General features: G+C 45.7%; 1 protein-coding gene and 1 pseudogene across 3 annotated transcripts in view; both read right to left on the reverse strand.

The window, feature by feature from the left end:
• The window catches only part of PSTPIP2 (proline-serine-threonine phosphatase interacting protein 2), a 100,187-nt gene extending 79,462 nt beyond the window's left edge, over positions 1 to 20,725 (reverse strand). For all 3 annotated transcript variants that reach the window (XM_054244144.2, XM_078348066.1, XM_002757211.6), the window contains exon 1: positions 20,621 to 20,725. Coding sequence is in view for 1 of the 3 variants with exons in the window: in XM_002757211.6 (XP_002757257.1) it covers positions 20,621 to 20,653 (33 nt within the window). In the remaining 2 variants the exon portion in view is untranslated. The remainder of the gene's footprint in view (positions 1 to 20,620) is intronic.
• Positions 14,901 to 16,063, reverse strand: LOC108587880 (methylosome protein WDR77 pseudogene; annotated as a pseudogene).
• Positions 20,726 to 23,869: the final 3,144 nt, after the last annotated feature.

Here is a 23,869-nt window from a genome sequence, read left to right on the forward strand (position 1 = left end):
TGGCTCAGCTCAGAAACAGAGCAGGTCAAAACTCCCGTGCTGATCAGTAGTGGGATCAGGCCTGTGAATAGCCACTGCATTCCAGCCTAGGCAACACAGTAAGACCCTACCTCTTAAAAAAATTAAAATAAAATAAAATAAACCAATCCCAGTTAAAATCAAAATTCTGGGATTTCTTTTTAAATTTAAATGATTAGCCAACCTAAGTGATTTTCGTCATAGTATTTTGACTATGTACTCCTAGCCAAAGATTAAAAAAATGATAAGAAGTACAAATCTTGAACTCTAGCTTGCTTTTCACAGTAGTATGGTTAGCAATTCTGAAACTGCTTATTGTGGACAATGGGAGACAGGTTTGTCATAGAAAAAGGAAGAGTGGCATGCTAGAGCTGGCTTACTTAGTGACAACCAATTATTACACATCTCTTTCTAATTCTCCATTCATTAATGTCAGCTTGAAACTGACCATGGAGGGAGCTTTTATACATGAATGCTGGCAATCATTGCCTATCAGGCTTTTTATCCACTGGACAGCCAGTGTTAAACATCTGCCAGCACACCATGAGAAGGGTATGAAAACTACAAGTGAAGGAAGTCTAGAATAAACCCTATGGCATTGAAACGGAATTGGAGGAATCATTACGTATAAATGTGTTTCCTAGCTCTGCCTGTTAGGAAATCCTGGAAACATACAAATGGCAGTGAGCTGACCTAGAGCACAAATCTTAGTTTCTAAATATTATTCACTACTTAATGGAACCAGGACTTTTTGGAGAAACGGCAGATTCCAGAACTGGGGCAGGAAAATTGCCTACTAAGTCGGTAACATCTTGTGCCAGTTAGCAAGGAAGTGCTCAAAGAATGATGACGATATATCAAAAGGAAATAGGATCCAGTTTAAAGGAGCTCCCCACTGTCCAAATCTAGGACAATTTGGACATCAAAATTAATAATCATGGTAGTGGTCGAGCATGGTGGCTCATCCCTGTAACCCCAGCACTTTGAGTCCAAGATGGGCAGATCAATTGAGGTCAGGAGTTTGAGACCAGCCCAACCAACATGGTAAAACCTATTCTATACTAAAAATACAAAAATTAGCTGGGCATGGTGGTGCACACCTGTAATCCCAGTTACTTGGGAGGCTGAGGCAGGAGAACAGCTTGATTCACCAGGAGGCAGAGATTGCAGTGAGCTGAGATCGTGCCATTGTACTCCAGCCTGGGTAACAGAGTGAGACTGCATCTCAAAAAAAAAAAAAAGATGGCAACATATTATAATGCATTAAATAAAATAAGAATTCATGAACCCAGGCTAATATGGTGGGAAGGGGAGAGTTCCTTATAGCAGAATGCCAGTTTTATTATATAGATAGAATTAGAAAACCACCATACAAAGATTTATACATGAACGCTCATAGCAGCTCAATTTGTAATAGCCAAATACTTGAAACAATCCAAATGTCCACTAATAAGTCCAGGCTGACCATGATGGGTCACACCTGTAATCCCAGCACTCTAGGAGGCCAAGGCAGGCAGATCGCTTGAGACCAGGCATTCAAGACCAGCCTGGGCAATGTGGCTAAACCCTATCTCTACAAAAAATATAAAATTCAGCCAGGCATGATGGCACAGGCTTATAGTCCCAGCTACTCAGGAGGCTGAGGTAGGAGGATGGCTTGAGCCAAGAGGTGGAAGTTGCAATGAGCTGTGATTGTGCCACTGCACTCCAGCCTGGGTGACAGAGTGAGACCCTGTCTCAATTCAAAACAAATCAAAACAACAAGTCTATGGATAAACACTGATATGTCCATAAAATAGAATACTATCCACTAATAGAAAGGAATAAGCTATTAATACATACATCAACATGCATAAATCTCAAAGTAAGCATAAGTGAAAGAAGCCAAGCAAACAAAAGTACCTACTTGTTCCAATTATACAAATTCTAGAAAATGCAACTAATCTATAGTGACAGAAAGCAGATCAGTGGTTACCTGGGAAGGGTGTAATGCAGAGGGAGAGATGTCAAAGGGACATGAGGAGCACTGCCATGTTCCTGCCAAAACACATGGCCTGAATCTAATCATCAGGAAACAGGCAAACTCAGATCGGGGCACATCCTACAGAGTAACTCTCCTGTACTCTTCAAAAATGCTAAAGTCCTAAAGACACAGAGAGACTGAGGAACTCTTCCAGGTTAAAACAGACTGAGGAGACCTGGCAGCTAAACGCCATGTGGAATCCTGAATGGAAAATGTTTTCCTCTTTGGCTAGAAAGGAAATTATTGGAACAACTGGGGAAATTTGAGTAGGGTCTACATATTAGCTAATAGAACTATATTATGTCATTTCCTGATTTGTCATTGTATTGTGATTGTGTAATAAGAAAATATCCTTATATTGGCCAGGCGTGGTGGCTCATGCCTGTAATCCCAACACTTTGGGAGGTTGAGGCGGGCAGATCACAAGGTCAGGAGTTTGAAAGCAGTCTTACCAACATGGTGAAACCTCATCTCTACTAAAAATACAAAAATTAGCCAGGCGTGGTGGTGCACACTTGTAATCCCAGCTACTCAGGAGGATGAGGCAGGAGAACTGCTTGAACCCAGGAAGCGGAGGTTGCCAAGATCATGCCACTGCACTCCATCCTAAGCGACAAAGTGAGACTCCATCTCCAAAAAAAAGAAAACAACATTCTTATATTTAGAAAATACACATTGAAATGTTTGTGGATAAAGGGAAACAATGCCTGTTTATTTACTTCCAAATGGTTCCAGAAAAAAGTGTGTGTGTGTATGTGTGTGTGTGTGTGTGTGTGTAGAGAGAGAGAGAGGGAGAGAATTAAAAATAATTGTTAACTTTTGAGTAATCCAAGTGAAGAGCATATAGGAATTCTTTCTAATATATTTACAAGAGTAAATCTAAATTTCTTTAATGAAAAACATTGAAATTCAACATAATAGCCAACTAACACAAGAACAGAAAATCAAATACCACATGTTCTCGTTTACAAGTGGGAGCTAAATGATGAGAAAACATGGACACATTAAGGGGAGCAACATTAGGGCCTTTTGGAGGGTGGAGAGTGGGAGGAGAGAGATGATCACAAGAAATGACTACTGGGTACTAGACTTAATACCTGAGTGATGAAAAATACTCTATACAAAAACCCCCATGGCACAAGTTTGTTACCTATGTAACAAACCTGCACTTGTACCTCTGAACTTAAAATAAAAGTTAAAAATAAAGACATTCAAACCATGTAAAAAGACATGACAAATGGGGGAAAAAGAGCAATAATATTTAATCAAAGATCAATGTGCATAATTAGCCCTAAAAATCAATCCTATAAAAATGAACAACCGGCAAGGCAAGGTGGCTCACACCTTTAATCCCAGCACTCTGGGGGCAGAGGTGAGTGAATCATGAGGTCAGGAGATGGAAACCATCTTGGCCAACCTGGTGAAACTTCATCTCTACTAAAAATACAAAAATTAGCTGGGTGTGGTAGTGCATGCTTGTGATACCATCTACTCGAGAGGCCGAGGACAAGAATCACTTGAACTGGGAGGCGGAGGTTGCAGTGAGCCGAGATCATGCCACTGCACTCCATCCTGGCAACAGAGCGATATGTTGTCTCAAAAACCAAATGCAAAAAAATGAACAACAAATTTTCTCAAGTGGGTAAGAGATATAAACAGGCAACACTCTAAAAAGAAAAACAAACAGCCAATAAGCAATGTTTAAATAAGAGAATAAATATTAATAATCAAATATATGCAAACAAACAGGATATAATTTTTCACCCATCAAATTAGGAAAGGTTGAAAATTTCCAACGTTGGCGAGTTATTGTCAAATTCTTCTGGCAGGATTGAACATTGGCATAACCTTTTGAGGAGGAAATTAGGACTATCCATTAAAATTTTAAGTATGTATAGCCTTTGATGGTGAGTTTATCCTACAGAAATAATTACACAAAAGTGGAAAGATTCATACACCAGGATGTTCAGTGCAGCAGCATCATAATCAAAAATTGGCCAAGGACAGTGGTTCACGCATGCCTATAATTCCAGCACTTTGGGAGGCCAACGTGGGTGGGTCACTTCAGCCCGAGTTCAACACAAGCTTGGGAAACATGGCACAACCCCATCTCCACAAAAAAAAATTTAAAATTTGCCAGGCATGGTGGTGTGCACCTGTGGTCCCAGCTACCTGGAATGCCAAGGTGGGAGGTCAAGGCTGCAGTGAGCTATCACTGCACAACACACTCCAACCTGAGCTATGGAATGAGACCCTTTCTCAAAAAATAAAATAAATAAAAATGATAGTGACGAATTGGAAGCAACCTAAATATTCAGCAATAAGGGTCATTTACATAAATTATGTACAATCACATGATGGAAAACTGAACAGATATTAGAATAAAACATAATAAGATACAATATATTGTTAGGAGAAAAATGAAAGTTACAAATATGATCCCATTATAAATGAGCCCATACTTGTTCATATACAGGTCTATTATATGTAACGGCAAAGAAAAGAAAGGGACACACCATACATGTACCAGTGACAATCTCTCTCTCTGAACTGTTTGGATTCTTTTTTTTTTTCCTTTGAGATGGAGTCTCACTCTGTTGCTTAGGCTGGAGTGCAGTGGCACGATCTTGGCTAACTGCACCCTCCACCTCCTAGGTTCAAGCCATTCTCCTGCCTCAGCCTCCCATGTAGCTGGGATTACAAGCACCCACCACCACACCCAGCTAATTTTTTTGTATTTTTAGTAGAGACAGGGTTTCTCCATGCTGGCCAGGCTGGTCTCAAACTCCTGACCTCAGGTGATCCACCTGCTTCAGCCTCCCAAAGAGCTGGGATTACAGGCGTGAGCCACCACACCCAGCCTGTTTGGATTCATACAACAAAAATTGAACATAAGGCCGAGTGCAATGGCTCACACCTGTAATCCTAGCACTTTGGGAGGCCAAGGCAGGAGGATCACTTGAGGACAGGAGTTCAAGACCAGCCTGGGCAACATGGTGAAACCTTGTTTCTACCAAAAATACAAAATTAGCTGGGTTCAGTGATGGGCGTCTATAATCCCAGCTACACAGGAGGCTAAAGTGGGAGAATTGCTTGATCCTGGGAGGTGGAGGTTGCAGTGAGCCAAGATCACAGCCTCTGCACTCCAACCTGGGTGACAGAGCAAGACCCTGTCTCAAGAAAAAAAAAATTGAACATAAAACTGAAAACAACACAGGTTATTTTCTATTATGCATGTTGAGGTCATAGCTTTTTGAGAGACCATTATCCCTGGAAATTTAACACAGAAGGCCTGAGTCAGTAGATTTCAATGTTCAGAAAGTTGATTAACGTCCAACATTACCTATCTAAACATTAACATGATCCAAGTCACAGAAAAACCCCAAACCCCTGGGGACATGAGAAATTCAATTCACAATTCCATTGAAAGAGAAAATCTGATAATTGAAGAAGGTGTTTAATTTATAAACATTCAACCACTTCTGAGCGTTTTACTAAAGCTAATGTTCAGACTTTTCCAGTTAATAAAAAACAAGTTGAAATTCTGTTGGTTATCCCTCAGCGGTGAATCACCACATCCATCACAGGGTAAAACTAGTGATGCATCGTATTACAGGGTGAAATCAGTGATGTGTCCAAGACGTGTGAAATGTAGACCCCACAGGTCTTCTCCTGATTTATGGCATTCCCTGAGGACCAAAGGCATGCCCAAGACAGGAACGGGGAGGCAGGCAAGTGCCAGGAAGTGGCTATACCCAAAACTGGAACTAGGTCCCCAAATATGGGACCAGAGGAACAGAGACACCAAACCTCAGCAGCCTAAACAGCAGAGCCAAGACAGCAAGCCAGGACAAACAACAAATGTGCTGCCACTACTGTCAAAAGCAAATATAGAACTAGGAGCTAGGAACTCAAACTAGGTCAAACCCAGGGGAATGTCCAACATTGCTTCACCAGCTGACTTGCGTTCCTTCTCACTCCAAATACAACATTTGGGCCCAACCCATAAAAATTCCAAACCGCTTTTGACTACTATGTCACATTCCTACCACAATACAATTTTTACCTATCCTCTAGTTAAGCCAGATAAGCGAAGTGTAACAAATCTTGAAGGCTTATGACACCATATAACTTTGAAGACCTAACCACATCCCTACAGAAGTAAAAGCTGGGATGCATTTCACAACTGCTACTGGGAAACCTTGGCTAGCCTCTTTATCCCAAGAAATTGCAAGTTAATTGAAAATGTTTAATGTTAATTTAAAAAACAAAAAACAAAAAACTTTTTCTATGAGTAATTTATCCCTGGAAGTTGGGATGTGAAGGCTAAAAGAGGGACTTTTATAGTTTTTACTCTATATGTACATCTGTATTGTTTTGTTATTTTACAATAAGCATGTGTTACATTCCTACTTTTTAAAGGTACCAATAAAAATGAAAAACAAATGGCTCGTGGAATTCACAGGGGGTTCTCTGCTTAAAGGTGGGGGTGCTGAGGAGAGGCCTACCTGCAGGAAAATAGTCAGTAGGCAGGTCTGTCACCAGCAGGGTGAGACCCTCTGTGCCCTCAAGGAAAAGGTTGTGGCCTTGTCACAGGCAGGTGGCCAGGACCCAGGACCCAGGACCCTGCCTGGGAGGCTGATCCATTTCCATCTGGGTTTGGGTAAAAGGGCAGGTTTGGTTTTTATTCCATGGTCTGAACAGGTATACTTGCTCTTCTTTTAATACTTTATGGGGAAAATCCTCCTAATTCTTTTTTTTTTTTTTTTTTTTTTTTTGAGACAGGGTCTCCCTCTGTCACCCAGGCTAGAGTGTAGTGGTGTGTTCTAGGCCACTGCAACCTCCACCTGCCCAGTTCAAACGATTGTCCTGCCTCAGCCTCCTGAGTAGCTGGGATTATAGCCACACACCACCACACCACCACACCACCACACCACCACACCCAGCTAATTTTTACATTTTTAGTGGAGACAGGGTTTCAACATGATGGCCAGGCCAGTCTTTATTTATTTATTTTTTTTCAAGACAGAGTCTGACTCTGTCACCCAGACTGGAGTGGAGTAGTACTACCTTGGCTCACTACAACCTCTGCCTCCCAGGGTCAAGCAATTCTCCTGCCTCAGCCTACTGAGTAGCTGGCATTACAGATGTCCCCCCACCATGCCTAACTAATTTTTGTATTCTTAGTATAGACACAGTTTTGCCATGTTGGCTAAGCTGGTCTGGAACTCCTGACCTCAAGTGATCTGCCCACCTCAGCTTTCCAAACTGCTGTGATTACAGGTGTGAGCCACCAGGCCAGGTCTTAATTCTTTATTTTAAAAGTGATATTTATTTTATTATAGAAAAGTTTTAAGTATAGATAAGCAAAAAGAAAATATTTTTCAAATTGTTTAAAATTCCAGAGAAAGCAATAGTTAATATTTGCTATGCAACCCTCAGACATTTTCCTAGTGACATATGACTGTCTTTATATATTTTTTAATAAAAATGAGGTCTAGCCTGGGGCAGTGACTCGCGTTTGTAATACCTGCACGTTAGGAGACCAAGGCAGGTGAATCACCTGAGGTCAGGAGTTTGAGACCAGCCTGACCAACATGATGAAATCCCATCTCTACTAAATATACAAAAAAAAAAAAAAATTAGCCAGGCATGGTGGTGCATGCCTGTAATCCCAGCTACTTGGGAGGCTGAGGCAGAAGAATTGCTTGAACCCCAGAGGCAGAGGTTGGGGTGAGCCAAGATTGTACCATTGCACTCCAGCCTGGGCAACAGGAGTGAAACTCCGTCTCTTGCAAATAAATAAATAAAAATAAAATAAAACAAGAGCAAAACTCTGTCTCTTATAAATAAGTAAATGAATAAATAAATAAAAATGAGGTTTTATTCTCCAAATTGTTGTAGTAACTTTCTTTTAAAATTAATATTACAAGTGCCTTTCCTGGTGTTTGCTTAAATCATCATTTAAATATCTTTATAATATTATTATATTTCAAATATCTTTCCTGGTGCTTGTTTGAAATCATAATTTCTAGGGATTAGGGACTCTATTTCACGATGGTATTTCACTACAATCCCTTAAATTTTTGAAAGTGATTTCCACTCATCATTTTCATTCATTATCTAAATTTTTAAAAATTAATTCAACAGCGAAGATACTATTCTGTGGACATACTAACACATTGCCCATAATTCCACCTCCTTAACACAACTATGACTTACTTTATCATTTGAAACACATTGTAGTCCTAAAATTGGGCTTGCCAGATATGATTATCCTCACCACACAACAGGAAGCTCCAGTCCAGAGTGGTTAGCTGGGTGGCTTTGGGCAAGTCACTCACTTAGTCTTAAGTACAATAGTGTGTAGACCCCAAATGACTCCTGGCAAGGGTAGGAAGGCTGTGGCTGCCATTGGCTGGTGGCCTTTCCCTCTCGACTTCCTGGTCTCTCAGAATCAATCACAATTCCCTCTAAATGGCTGCAGTCTTTGTACACTCAGACTTTACATGGTGGGGAGGGTGGCAACTAGTCTTTCCAGGCTTCCGTTTTCTCCATCTGACCTCTACCCAGAGGACTAGTTTCTTTGCCCTCTGAGAGCAGACAGGCTTCTATAATAACTTGCTGAGCCCTTTGGCCTTGTTCTTTTCCACTTAGTTTCTACAGGGAAGGGCCATGTGCTCACAGGCAGGTGCCTTATAGTCTATGGTACTCTATCCCTGACATCAGTATTACATTACTAATTGAAAATGACATGTAAAAAACAGCAGAGATGACTAACAGTGGGTGGTTAGCAGATAAGAGATATGAAATGCACCAATAGATACACATTAATAAAAATCATACATGAGGCCAGGCGAGGTGGCTCACACCTGTAATCCCAGCACTTTGGGAGGCCAAGGCTGGTGGATCACGAGGTCAACAGATCGAGACCATCTGGTCAACATGGTGAAACCCCGTCTCTACTAAAAATACAAAAAATTAGCTGGGCATGGTGGCGCGTGCCTGTAATCCCAGCTACTCAGGAGGCTGAGGCAGGAGAATTGTCTGAACCCAGGAGGCGGAGGTTGCGGTGAGCCGAGATCACACCATTGCACTCCAGCCTGGGTAACAAGAGCGAAACTCCGTCTCAAAAAAAAAAAAAAAAAAAAACATACATGAGCCAGGCAGGGTAGCGCACACCTATAATCCCAGCACTTTGGGAGGGCAAGGTGGGCAGATCACTTGAAGTCAGGAGCTCAAGACCAAACTGGCCAACAAGATAAAATCCCATCTCTACTAAAAATGCAAAAATTAGCCAGGTGTGGTAGCACATGTCTGTAATCCCAGCTACTCTGGAGGCTGAGGCAGGAGAATCGTTTGAACCTGGGAGGCGGGGGTTGCAGGGAGCCAAGATCACGTCACTGTACTCCAGCCTAGACGATGGAGCAAGACTCCATTTCACCAAAAGAAAAAATATATATACATGAATTTTATCAGCAAAATGACGCTGCTTTGTACTGAGAAGTAATAGCTCTAAGTCAAAGGGAGGAGATGAGATGGAGATTCAGGGGAACTGGCAGGAGCATCAAGGTCCCTTATCCACAAACTTCCTGCCCACACTGCCCAGGGAAGTCAGTACCAGTCTGTATCAGCCAGGGAGAGGCCTGGCAGCCAAGGCAGTGGCCCTGGGCTGTGGCTGGTCACAGTTAAGGTCAACCACTCTTATGGACAGGTAATTAAATAGGCCCTAACATAAGACAGGTAGATGAGGAAGCCTGAGCTTGAGACAGACAGCCCACAAGACAAATCAACAGTGCCCAGATCTGGCCATCTGCGGAAACGCTGACAAACACCTGAGTCAATACTTTTTATTCCCGAGAGCTTAGGTCTTTTGGAATCCCTAGTTCAGATCTTGTAGGGCAGGATCTGGATCTCCTGGGACAGAGAAAACAATATCTGTATTTGGTAATAAGGACTCAGAGCAGGTTCTAAGAGTGGGGGCCACCAAGGTTTGGAGCAGGGAAGGGACTTAGATGCCCATATTTCTTGGGTTTTCGAATCTTTATGGCCACTTATGAAATTATCACTTCCAACAGCTATTCTTTAAATAGTAATGTTCAAATAGAAGCAGAGACCGAGCACTAAAGGGCAAGTGTAGAGAAGACATGCCATAAAGACAGCTTTCCCTAGCAGTTCAGTTTGCATGCCTCACTCCATACAACTAAGCTCAGAAGTTAGTTAGGCTCCTGCCCCTTAGAGGGCATATGCTTCAGGCAGGGATGGGGTCTCAGTCTTCCCACCCTGAGCAGCTTATTCAAGTCTTCCTCCCAGCCCTGTGCCACACCATCCCCTCCCTGAGAGGTATTCTGGAAACAACGATTTCCCCATCTTGTTGCATGCCCGGTGCCATTTTAGCACTCTTCAAGGACTGGGACCCCATCACACCCACCCAGCCAGACTTGTCCCAGAATCCTGCCCCGGCAAAGCACTCTTTTTAGACTGAAGGAGAGTAGGTCGGTCTGTTTCCCATCAGTGTCCTATATTTTTGTTTGCTTCCTTAACAAGAATGCAGGACCCTGAGGGCAGGAATCCACTTTCTCCTCATTTTGCAGGTCCACACAGGTCTCTGACTTCTGAAAATATCAGAATACATAAGCCCTCATATTCAAAAGACAAATTTTTTAGTGAGACAGAGTCTTGCTCTGTCATCCAGGTTGCAGTGCAGTGGTGTAATCATGGCTCACTGCAGCTTCAACCGCATGGACTCAAGTGATCCTTCTGCCTCAGCCTCCTGAGTATCTGAGACTACAGGTATTAGCCAACATCTCGGCTAATTTTAAAAAAATTTTTTGTAGAAACAGTGTCTCACTATATTGTCCAGGCTGGTCTTGAGCTCTTGGACTCAGGCAACTTTTCCACCTCGGCCTCCCAAAATGCTGGGATTACAGGCATGAGCCATAGCACCCAATCGAAAGACACGTATTGAGTAAAACTCGAACTGTAGAAAACATTGATGTGTATTAGATGAAATCACAAAACATCAGATCGAGAAACTTGACTGTATAAAGTGTTTCCAAAATCCATATACATATATCATCTTATAGATGAGGATGCAAAGCTTAGAAAAGCTGAGCAATCTGAACAAGGACATATACATTCCTCAGCCTGAAAGAAGCTGAACTGGAAATCAAACCCAGGAATGTCCAGCGTAAAAGCTTGAGGGCCTGAGGATTGCCTCTCTATTGTGCCTATACTGGATGTTAGAACGTGTGAATTACACACACACACACACACACGTGTATATATACAAGAATATATATATTTAAATACACATATAAATGTATAAGCAAAGCACAAGGAAGAAAAAAAATTGGTAAAAGAGGAAATGTAAGAAAATAACCAAATGTGCACTCTCCCTGGTGATAAAAATGCAAATGAAAATTGAATACGGCACCAAGTTTTGCTTATTAAATGAGCAGAGAAAAAGACAATAGCTATGACTGATAGAGTGAAACTAGCACCCTTAGATATTGGGAGCACTGAGAATATGCCCTGTCGTTAGGAAATCATCCCGGTTCTACATATCAGAAGTTTTCCTCCTGTTGTTTAATGTCTTTTTCAGGCATTCAGCAGGTATTACTGAGAATCTGTCATGTGCCAGCCATTGAATCAGGTACCACTAGAGTAGCAGGCAGCAGTGTGGGTCCTCACCCTAAGGGCAGCCATGCCAGCCCTGGCATGACCAACTAGGGGCTTGTAGATGAGAGAGAAATAAACCTCTGCCTTGTCTAGGCCACTGTTGTCTTGGGTCTTTTTTTTCACTTGCAGCCAAACTGAATCCCACTTACACAGAAGGTAAGTAAGCTTTCACCAGCTTCTCTGGTTTCTTTTTTCTTATTTTTGAGAGAGTCTCACTCTGTTGCCCAGGCTGGAGTGCAGGGGTGCAATCTCAGCTCACTGCAACCACCACCTCCCAAATTCAAGTGATTCTCCTGCTTCAGCCTCCCAAATAGCTGGGACTACAGGCACATGCCACCATACCTGGCTAATTTTTGTATTTTCTTTTTAGAAGAGGTGGGGTTTTACCATGATGGCCAGGCTGGTGAAGAACTGCTGACCTCAGGTCATCCACCCACCTCAGTCTCTCAAAGTGCTGGGATTACAGGTGTGACACCGTGCCCCAGCCCTGCTCTCTGGTTTCTCAATGGAGTAGAGGCAAGATCACCAAAACACGGTGAGAATGTGGGAGGGAATGGAGGCTTGAGTGGAAAAGGCATGAAATTATCACTGCAGAAAAGGAAAGAGTGATCTTATTAGGGAAACATGGTAAAATGGCTGGGCAATGATGAGTTCCGTCTGGAGTTTCCAGAAATAGACACTTGAAGAATCCACTTTTTTTTTTTTTTTTTTTTTGAGATGGAGTCTCACTCTGTTGCCCAGGCTGGAGTGCAGTGTCACAATCTCGGCTCACTGCAACTCCACCTCCCAGGTTCAAGCGATTCTCCTGCCTTAGCCTCCTTAGTAGCTGGGATTAGAGGCATCCACCACCATGCCCAGCTAATTTTTGTATTTTTAGTAGAGACAGGATTTCACTGTGTTAGCCAGGCTAGTCTCAAACTCCTGACCTCAGGTGATCCACCCGCCTTGGCCTTTCAAAGTGCTGGGATTACAGGTATGAGCCACCACACCTGGCCATTTAATGCATTTTTTATGTATTTCTTTTTTAAAATCTTACCAATGAATTCATGGCACATGTTTATGTATTATAATAGAATTTTTTATTTTCTTTAAGAGACAAGTCCTATGGCTTTCTTATTAAATGTTCAAGATAAGGTTTTTGACAATTATTATAAAGCTAGTTCCCTCCAGCTGCTCTAGGAAGAATGTATGGGAGAGTGGGTAATTGTTCATGACTCTATCTTGCCTTTTGCCACTAGGCAAGACAATAGGAAGTAGCCCTTCTGGTTTGTTTCTAGGGACCAGATTGTCAAATTAAATTTGGCCTAAAGCTGCCTCCATAAATAGCAAGCTACAACCTAACTTAGTGTGTAAACAAGCTGTAACCTAACTAAGAGTATATTCTTGTAACAAGTAGCTAGGTCTCTGCCAATCATAACAGCTGAGCTTTCAGCCAATCCCAGGCTGCAGACTGCCCAGACAAGTCCAAATAAGGCAACCACCCAGCTGTAACCAATCAGGCTATTTCTGTGTCACCTCCTTATTCTGTCTCTAAGTACTACCGGTCCACCTTTGCTGGGTGGAGCACTCTGAACCTTCACTGGTTCAGGGTGCTGCCTGATTCATGAATAGAATAACTCAGATTATTCTAATTGCTCAGATAAACTCTGCTAAATTTAACTAGTCTGAAGTTTTTCTTTTCATAAAACCCAGGAGAGTATTTAAAAATTGCAACCTAACATTGTACAAAATACACGATAGTATCAGCATGGAGAATCTGTTGTGTTAACCTGCATTCATTATTTTTTCTAAAGCAGCCTCCTATATTTATCTAGAGCAGTGTACAGCACTCTCCATATCTGTATCCATGGAGTCAACCAACCACAGATGAAAAATACCAAAAATTAAAAAATAACAACCTAACAATTAAAAATACAAACAAAAATACAGTGTAAACAACTATTTACATAGCATTAATATTGTATTAGGTATTACAGGCAATCTGGAGATTATTTAAAGTATACAGGGGCCAGACATGATGGCTCGCGCCTGTAATCCCAGCAGTTTGGGAGGCCAAGGCAGGTGGATCACAAGGTCAGATCATCCTGGCCAACATGATGAAACCCTGTCTCTACTAAAAATATAAAAATTAGCAGGGCATGGTGGCACACGCCTGTAGTCCCAGCTACTTGGGAGGCTGAGGCAGGAGAATCACTTGAACCTGGAAGCGGAGGTTGCAGTGAGCTGATATCAGGCCACTGCACTCCAGCCTGGGAGATAGAGCAAGACTCTGTCTCAAAAAAAAAAAAAGGGGTATACAGGAAGATGTACGCAGGTTGTATGTAAATACTACACCATTTTATTTATTTATTTATTTCAAGAAAGGCCAACAATGCCTAAACTCTTTATTTCAACAACCAGTATTTCTGATTTTCTTCCTGATTCTGGATTTTAAAACCTTAAAAGTCTATAAATATTGCATTCAGACTTTTCACATCAAGAGAAAGGGGCCTCGGGCAGATGTCAGGCCCCAGGCTATTTTGGGGTGGGAAAAGTGGCAAAGGTTTCTCAATAGTCTGTGTCAGTCTTCTAACTTAATTGAAATGCCTTTAAGCTTTCCTTCATCCCCAAACTTTCCGCCATGGCATCTATGACAGATAAACACTCCTTTCTAATATATGCCCCACCACTGGAAAGCCAGGGGGATGGGAGTGGGCATTACACAGGCAAGCCGAACTTTTTATTCAGCCAGAAAATGGATTTCTGATTCAGTTTAATGGCAAGGAGTTGTGTAAAGCCATACCAAGTCCTGCTTCTTCCTCAAAGTGAACTGGGCTGGATTTTTGTGACTGGAAGCATTTCTCATAATAGTGAGTTAAGCACTATAAAAAAATAAAATCAATCCCATCTCTATGAGTAGCATAAGAGCTGCTTCCAAGAACTGAGGGATACCCACATCCATTACCCACCAAGACATGGCCAATTCCTCATAGACAGCTACATGGGAAGCATAAAATCCTTTTGTGAACTATTTTTGGGGGTGAGGGAGAAGCAGTTCTTAGGGAAGGTGTAGGATGGATTTTTGTCTTCCTTCTACCACCAAAAACTACAGCTCTACACACACGCTCAGATGCACGTACATGTCCATTTTTAAGAAAGCTTTTCCTCCCTGTGACTACAGGATCCCAGAATCCAGCCTCCCTCAGGCTGAGAGATGATGGCTATTAATGGCAGAGACCTAGTATCTGCATACTATAGAAGGCTCCTGTGTTGACTCACAAGTTGACAGGGCAGGGCAAAGAAGTGGACACTCATTGGGGACTTGCTTTTTGTCTTAAATCCAATCTATTCAGCAACACTCGCAGGTCCAGGGGCTAGGAGAGGTTCTGTGGGCACAATGTGGTGGACAACCTGATGGTCCCGACCCACTGTGATAAGCAGTGAGTGATTGAGCAGGGACCAAGTAGCATCTCTCACAAAGTCTCTGTGGGCTCTGCTTCTAGCCACCTTAGCAAGGCTTGAGTCCAGCAAGGCAAGTGAGCAGTCTTCACTGAGAGAGGCCAGGAAAGGAACACGGTGTGGGGAGAACAGCAGCCCAGTGACACACTGGGAGTGGACAGCTGAGCTTGGGACACAGCTTGTACTCTTGGTGTCAACAAGGGAGACCATCCCATTTTCATCACCAAAAACAAAGACTTCACTTTGCTGAGGATGCCAAGCCAGTGAGGTAGAAAGGCAGCCAGAGGCACTGCAGCCAATCCGTGTTGCTGGCTTGGGGCAGCGGGTATCCCAAATAAAATTTTATTGTCCTCACTGCATGAAAGAAACAGAATCCTCGTGGGGAGAAGCAGCAATACAGGTGACCTGCGCAGCATGAGCTCGGTATGAATTCAGTACCATCTGCTGACCAAGGTCCCAAACCTTGATGCAGAAGTCTTTGCTACACCGACAGCTTGTGCGCCAGAGCTCAGGACACTGACTGTAGACACAATGTCATCATGCTCATACTTGCAGAACTTGCTGACTGTAACTGTCTCATTCTCATCTAGTTCCCACAATTCAACAGCACCTGAGGCCACTACAATACCTCTCTCCCCAGCCCAAGTGAGGTCTGCCACTCCAGCCTCCGTTTGGACTCTGGTGGAGCAGAAGCCTTTGTTGGGGCGGCACAGGGTCCTTAAAAAGCCAGAGGGAGCCGGCCCAGCAGCGGCCACTCAGGCTGGAGGCCCCAAGGAGAAGCGCCCCATCGGACTGGTACCGTGCAGCCTCCAACTGCCGTTCCATGCAAGCGGGCACATTAGGGGGAAGGTTCCACTCCCAGGCCGACGGGGGCACTAGGGAAGGCGGGATTTCCTTTCACATCTCCACAGTTCCAACTCCAACCTAGACTCAAAATCAAACTGGACACTGGCCGGAAACTCAGCTCCGGCGGCAAACCCCATGTGGTGTGCTCAATACTACACCATTTTATAGAAAGAGGGCCGGGCGCGGTGGCTCATGCCTGTAATCCTAGCACTTTGGGAGGCCAAGGAGGGTGGATCAGGAGGTCAGAGATCGAGACCATCCTGGTCAACATGGTGAAACCCCGTCTCTACTAAAAATACAAAAAATTAGTTGGGCATAGTGGTGCGTGCCTGTAATCCCAGCTACTCAGGAGGCTGAGGCAGGAGAATTGCCTGAACCCAGGAGGCGGAGGTTGCGGTGAGCCGAGATCGCCCCATTGCACTCCAGCCTGGGTAATAGCGAAACTCCGTCTCAATTAAAAAAAATAAAAATAAAAATAAAGGAAGAAAGAAAGAACCTGAGGCCCGGCACAATGGCTTACACCTCTTATCCCAGCATTTTGGTAGGCCCAGGCAAGAGGACAGCTTGAGGCCAGGAGTTGAAACCAGCCTGTCCAACACAGCAAGACCTGATCTCTATATTGAAAAAGAAAAAAGAAAAGAAAGGACTTGAGTGCCCATGAATTTTGGTACCTCCAAGGGAGTCCTAGAACCAATCCCTCGCAGATACCAAGAGATGACTGAATAGAGAGAAGCTGTAGAGAAAAGCTGTTTAGCAAAGCCAGATGCAACATCTCTGCTAAGGCTCCAGAGTGACAAGATTCCAATCTGGTCAAAGGTTTGGATCAGAGAGACAGCCCTGTGTTAACAGCAGGGCACTTAGCCAGTTCAGACAGCCCCAACACTCACCCTAGTCAATCTCCAGGCAGAGAGAGGCCCTGCCCACTTCAGGAACAAGGTTGCTGAAACAGCAATTAGGAAGCCGGTCTACACCAAGAGCCTTGGGAATCAGGAAGGCCCAGGAAAAATAAGTATCTACAGGGGGTTCAGGGACGATTTGGACCTCACACCCAAGTGAGGAGCCTGGAAATCCCCAGGGGTGAGAAAACACTGCTTCCATCCACCCCTTCCAGAACAGGTTCTACTGTGGCCTGTGCACGCCCATATCTGAAGGATACTGCGGTCTGACTGTCCCCAAAACTGGAATTTTTCTCATTGTGGCCTGGCTATTTCCCTGGATCTTTGGAAACCATCATCACTGTCTTATTCAGACAAGGTACAATCAAAGTTAATCAAGAAAAATTATACAGCGCTGCTTAACCAAAGCGCCACAGAGAAGGTATACACAGGGAAGAGAGGGAGGGAAACAACACACAGGTGTGTAGCAATAGCATGCAAATTCATCGGGGGCCGATCCCAGTTTTACTATGTATTTTTAAATGTTTTAGAGAAAGGATCTTGCTATGTTACCCAAGCTGGCCTCAAGCAATCCCACTGCCTCAGCCTCCTCAGTACCTGGGACTGCAGGTGCATGCCAGCTCCAATCCTAATTTTAAACACTGATTATTTCCTTTTGAAGCACATCGAAGGTTTATTTAAATAAACATTTTCATGGAGCATTTAAATACATTTGTTTGACTGAATGTGGTGGCTCATGCCTGCAATCCCAGCAATTTGGGAGGCCAAGGTGGGTGGATCACGAGGTCAGGAGTTCAAGACCAGCCTGGCCAGCACTGTAAAACCCTGTCTCTACTAAAAAAATACAAAAAAATTAGCCCAGGCATGGTGACACACGTTCATAATCCCAGCTACTTGGGAGGCTGAGGTAGGAGAATCACTTGAACCTGGGAGGCAGAGGTTGCAGTGATCGTGCCATTGCACTCGAGCTTGGGTGCTAGAGTGAGACTCCGTCTCAAAAAAAAAAAAAAAAACACACATTTATTTATGAAGTGTGTGTTGACTCATACCTTTTCAGGAACATGTACAAACATGTTTGACCACGGTCCTCTCACCTTGCTTGGAATGTCCCTCTCTTGGACCTGTGATGGCTCTTTCCTGGATGTATCCCTTCATCCCTTCCTCTATTTCTCTGTCTCATTTCTCCTCCTCCATCAATAGAGGCATTCACTAAGAATGCTTCCTTGTGGTCTTCCAATCTCTTCACCTTCTCCTTGAATAACCATCACTCACTTCTTTTACTTATCATGTCTGCTGCTGATGATAATAGCTGGCAACTCTAGGTGCTCTCCGTGTGTCAGGCACTGTACTAAACTCTCAAGTTTAATCCTCACAGCAGTTCTATGGAGTAGACACTGTTATTATCCCCATTTTTTTTTTTTTTTTTTTTTTGAGACAGTCTCGCTCTGTCGCCCAGGCTGGAGTGCAGTAGTATGATCTCGGGTCACTGCAACATCCACCTTCCGGGTTCAAGAGATTCTCCTGCCTCAGCCTCCCAAGTAGCTGGGATTACAGGCGCCCACCACCACATTTGGCTAATTTTTGTATTTTTAATAAAGACGGAGTTTCTCCATGTTGGTTAGGCTGGTGTCGAACTCCTGACCTCATGATCCGCCCACCTCGTCCTCCCAAAGTGCTGGGATTACAGGCATGAACCACCACACCCAGACATTATCCCCATTTTTACGCATGGAAAAACAGGCCTGGAGATGGAAGCAGGCTGCCCAGGGTCACTTAGCTAGTAAGGGGCAGAACTGGATTAGAACCCAGACAGCCTGCCTCAGAGGCTTCATGCTGTTCCATGAGCTCTCAAAACTGGACATCCTTCCCAAAGGGAGGGGCAATCTCCATCAGCCCCTGAAACCCAGCATGTCACCCACCAGACATTAGAGAGTACTCACTGACATGTTTGTACTGGCTGTGAAGATATTAAAATACTTCAAACTCTGCGGCCTGGAACCCTGTCTTCATCCTGTCATCCTCTCTGCTAAGACCACCCCATATCCAGCATCCCTGGGATGGTGCTGAGGGGCAGAGGCTGGTGGGGAATTAGCACCCTCCTGGCCTTGGTCTTGCCAGTGCTACAACTATGGCTAAATACTAAGGAAGGTGTTGTTTGGTTGGGTTTTTTTGTTTGTTTGTCTGTTTGTTTTTGAGACAAGGTTTCACTCTGTCATCTAGGCTGGAGTGCAGCAATGTGATCGTAGCTCACTGCAACCTCAAACTCCTGGCCTCAAGCAATCCTCTTGCCTCAGCCTCCCGAGTAGCTGGATCTACAGGCACATGCCACCATGCCCAGCTAATTTTTAAGATTTCTTTTTGTAGAGACAGTGGTCTCGCTATGTTGCCCAAGGTGGTATTGAACTCTTGGCCTCAAGTGATCCTCCTACCTCAGCCTCCCAAAGTGCTGGGATTACAGGCCACTGTGCCTGATATAAATACGGTTAATATCATGTCTTCCTCCTCCTTCTCTCTCTGCTGACTTCCTTATTTCTGGGGAAGAAATAAGGAACATCTCATTCTCCAGTTTGTATTATACAGTGCCTGGCATGGGACCCCACGGTCCTCCATTCTACCTGAAAAACTCCCAGGCCTCCTGTGAGAGCCAGCTGTGGCACCCTTGGTTTCTGTGAGGCTTCTGACACCCTGCACCCTAGGGTGAGCAGTGCCCCAGGAGAACCTCACAAACTCCAGTGAACGGACTCACAGGCAGAGTCTAAACTGTGTTCCTAAGGTCCTCAGCCAGGTTTCTCCATCCTGCAGCCCACGTTGGGTAGAGGTACCATCTAGGCAGCTGTGAAGCTACCTGGGGGCAAGCAGGAGCCCCAAAAGGAGTCTGGTCCCCTTGGCAGCTGGGGTCAACCTTGAGACCTCTTGCTCCTGTCTTAAAGGGATGAGGACAGCTCCTCTGAATGAGGGGGCATGGACCTTGAGGGGCCCCTGGGGAGTGAGAGGAGGGGGACAGGCAAACCTGCTCTCTCCAGGCTGGGCTGGCCCTACCGGGCTGTGGTACCCCTCCAGCTCATAGGGTCTTGAACACCATCGGCCCCCGCTGTGGGTTCTGGAGGGATGGGCTGAGGCGATGGCCTGGGGAGAGAGCTCAGGAAACAGGGCTGTCAGACAGGGTAAGCTCCAGCAAAGGGAAGCCCTCGACGCAGCACGTTTCCAGGAAAAGAGGATCCCGTGGAGGGGGCGGGGGCGGCATTGGGGGGGCAGCTGCTGCTGCCAACCCGGTGAAACTCACAAGCCCCCACCTCAGGTCCCCCCCAAATCCTCTCAGGGCTCAGCCCTAGGAGCCGGCGGAGACTCTTCCCGGAAGGGTCTCGCCTCCCTTGGGGTCTCTGTTTTGCCTGTGAGATAAGGGGTTGATGTTCTCACTCTAAGGTGTCTTGGCTCTCTGTCCTCAGGGGCACGCGCTGCTGAGGGCGCGGGTGGCAGAGGGTGGGCCCCGGAGTCCGAGCCTCTGGGACTCGCGGGGTAGCGGGTCGGGACAAAGAGGGAACAGCAAGCAGCTCGGCGTCCGCTCCGAGTCTGCTCCTCGAGCAAGGGGACCGGGGCCGGGATCCCGTCACGAGCGCGCTCCGCCGAGCCCCCCGGCGCCGGGTCACTGAATGGCGCCCGGGCTGGGGCGCGCGCCGGGTCCGGAGCCCCGCGAGCCGCTGTCGGCCCCGCAACTTACCCAAAAGTTTCCCTTGAACAGTGAGCGCGTCATCGCGGCACAAGTCGGGGCGCGGAGGAGAGCCGGGCCGCAGATGGCGCTGCGCGGGGAGGCCTGAGTGCCACTGCCCGCGGCCCCGCAGCTCAACTTCTGCGTTCCACACTCGCGCAGGGAAGCCGCCCCCGGGTCCTAAACCACTCCGGATTGAGACGGCCGCCGTCGGCGCTCTGTGCTCCACTTGCCGGACCTGGGCGGGACCCGCCGCGCTCACCGGGCCAGGGGCTGTAGCCCGCGCCGGGACGCAGGCCCACTTAAAGCCCCACAGTGTTTGGCCAAGATCAATATGTCAGCCCGAAGCTAGCTGCCTCCTCCTGGAAGCCTTTGGGGATTGGAAATCGCTGGTCCTGACTTGGGTTCCTGCCCACAAGGCCCCCTGGACCGAAGGAAATCCAGGCTTTGCGGGGCGATGGAAGGGATCTGATCAGATGGTGGTGGCGAGGACCCGGTGTAAGCTCCAGAAAGCCTGCGGGCCCACAACGCCGGCAGTTGCTAAAGGTGTAGACGCCTTGGAGTCATGGCGGCCCCACCGGCACCTGTTGCAAATCAGGCCCTGGGGCACGTTTCACTTTTTGCTCTTGTGAGTGTTTTCAATGACTGGGTCACGTTTAAGTCTAAAATGTCATGGAGAGGTCATGGCTGCTGTTTCTTGACTCTAGTCACTTGATGGGGTCCTTACAGGGCCTCCAGGAGCTCAGCTGCTCTATGACTCCCTTCCCATTCTCAGAGACAAGACCCTTTCCTGCGCATTCCACCCCAGCAGGAGGGGCCCGAGCTTCCTTCTCCCTTCACTCTTGCACCCTCACAAATATAATCCAAGGGCGAGTCAGACCCGTCTCTGCATTGTATTAGACTGATACAAAAGTAACTGCGGTTTTTGCCATTCCTCTTTTCTTTTCTTTTTTTATTTTTGAGACAGAGTTTCACTCTTGTCTCCCAGGCTGGAGTGCAATGGTGCCATCTCCGCTCACTGCAACTTCCGCCTCCTGGGTTCAAGCGATTCTCCTGCCTCAGCCTCGCGAGTAGCTGGGATTACAGGTGCCCAACACCATGCCCGGCTAATTTTAGTTTCTCCATGTTGGTCAGGCTGGTCTCCCAACCTCAGGTGATCCGCTCACCTCGGCCTCCCAGAGTGAGGAGCCCAGAGGCATGAGCCACTGCGCCCAGCCGTCATTACTTTTAACAGTAATTCGGGGCCCTGTGACAAAGTACTGCCTGGTGCGACGGGCCTGGGGCCCAACCTGAGGCCCAGAGAGGTTGAATGACTTGCCCAAAATTGCAGTTTATTTAAGGGATGAAAATAGCTCAAGCTTAGATAGAGCTCTACCTTCTAAACAGAAGCAAAGAGAGTTCTTCCTGGGACCGATCCATCCTGGGCCGAGGAATAGGTGCTCAAGGAGGTGAGGATAAAGATCAAGGGTGCCAAGACTGGCAGCAGCCCAGCCTGGAGAAGCAAGCATTCACCCCTGGGGCAGGTTCTAGCTAGGCGCAGATACAGTGAAAGGGCACTTGCTGGAGTGACGGGAAGCACCTGGAACAAGCTCTGCTCGGTAACACTGCCCCAGCCCCACTCAGATGAACTCCCGCCAGTGAAGTTATCCACAACTGCAAAGACGGACAGGTGGCTTCCAGCCCTGGGTCTCTCCAAGGGATGTGTCCATTTACCTACTTGCTCACATCCTTTCAAAGCAGTGAAGTCAGAAGGAAGGCAGAGAAGCCTGGCAGAACTGTCAAGTTGTAGCAGAAGCCAAGGTAGGCACCAGGAACCTAGGCTTAACTGCAGGGGGTAAGAAATAGCACTAACTGGAGACATAGAAGCAGGAGAGCTGAAGAAACCACTAAGGTTTTTCTTGGAAGTTTTAGGAGAAACAGTTTCGATACAATTCTAATTTACACATTTTAATTTTTAATAAATGTATTATTATTATTTTGAGACAGAGTCTTGCTCTGTCGCCCAGGTTGGAGTGCAGTGGCATCATCTCAGCTCACTGCAACCTCCGCCTCCCGTGTTCAAGCGATTCTCCTGCCTCAGCCTCCTGAGTAGCTGTGACTACAGGTGCCCGCCACCACACCCTGCTAATTTTTGTAATTTTAGTAGAGACAGGGTTTCACCATATTGGTCAGGCTGATCTCAAACTCCTGACCTCAGGTGATCCACCCGCCTCGACCTCCCAAAGTGCTGGGATTACAGTCGTGAGCCACTGCACCCTGCTACACGTATTATTTTAAAGTTACTAGAACGTTTCACAACCTCTCACAGTGCATTGTGCTTGATTCTCATGACTCAGAACCCTACGCTCCCCGAATTTTAACCCTCTTCCGCCATCTGGTGGCAAAATTTTAAATTGCAAATGGTCATCCGCGCTGCTGGAATAATTCTTCATTCCTCAAGCATTTATCAAGTTCATCTTTGGGGCAGGTATGGTGAGTAAAAAGACAAGCAAAGTGTGTGTTATATCCAAGGGACTACAACCTATTTAGGATATTTTACTAACTTCTATGGTTTGAATATTGCCCCCTCCAGAAATTCTTGTTGAAACTTAATCTGAAATGTGACAGTACTGAGAGAGGTCGGGTCTTTAAGAGGTGATTGGGTCACAAGGGCCACTAGTCTCATTCATGGATTAATGGGTTATCAGGGAATTAAACTGGTGGCTTTATAAGAAGAAGAAGAAGAAGAGATGGCTGGGCGCAGTGGCTCACGCCTGTAATCCCAGCACTTTGGGAGGCTGAGGCAGGTGGATCACTCGAGGTCAGGAGTTCAAGACCAGTCAGGCCAACATGATGAAACCCCATCTCTATTAAAAATGCAAAATTAGCTGGGTGTGGTGGCACATGCCTGTAGTCCCAGCTACTCGGGAGGTTGAGACAGGAGAATCGCTTGAATCCAAGAGGTGGAGGCTGCAGTGAGCCAAGACTATGCCACTGTACTCCAGTCTGGGCGAAAGAGAGTGAGACACCATCTCAAAAAAAAAAAAAAAAAAAATTAGGAAGAGAGGCCTGAGATAGCACAATCAACCCCCTTGCCATGTTATGCCCTGTGCCACAGAGTCCCTACAAGCAAGAAGGCCCCCACAAATACGGTTCCACAGTCTTGGACTTCAGCCTTCATAACTGTGAGAAACAAACTATTTTCCTGTATAAACTACCCAATGTCAGATACTCTGTTATAAGCAACAGAAAACATACTAAGACACTAACAAAGTCAAACAA

The sequence above is a fragment of the Callithrix jacchus genome, chromosome 13, assembly GCF_049354715.1.
Source record: "Callithrix jacchus isolate 240 chromosome 13, calJac240_pri, whole genome shotgun sequence".
Taxonomy (NCBI): Eukaryota; Metazoa; Chordata; class Mammalia; order Primates; family Cebidae; genus Callithrix; species Callithrix jacchus.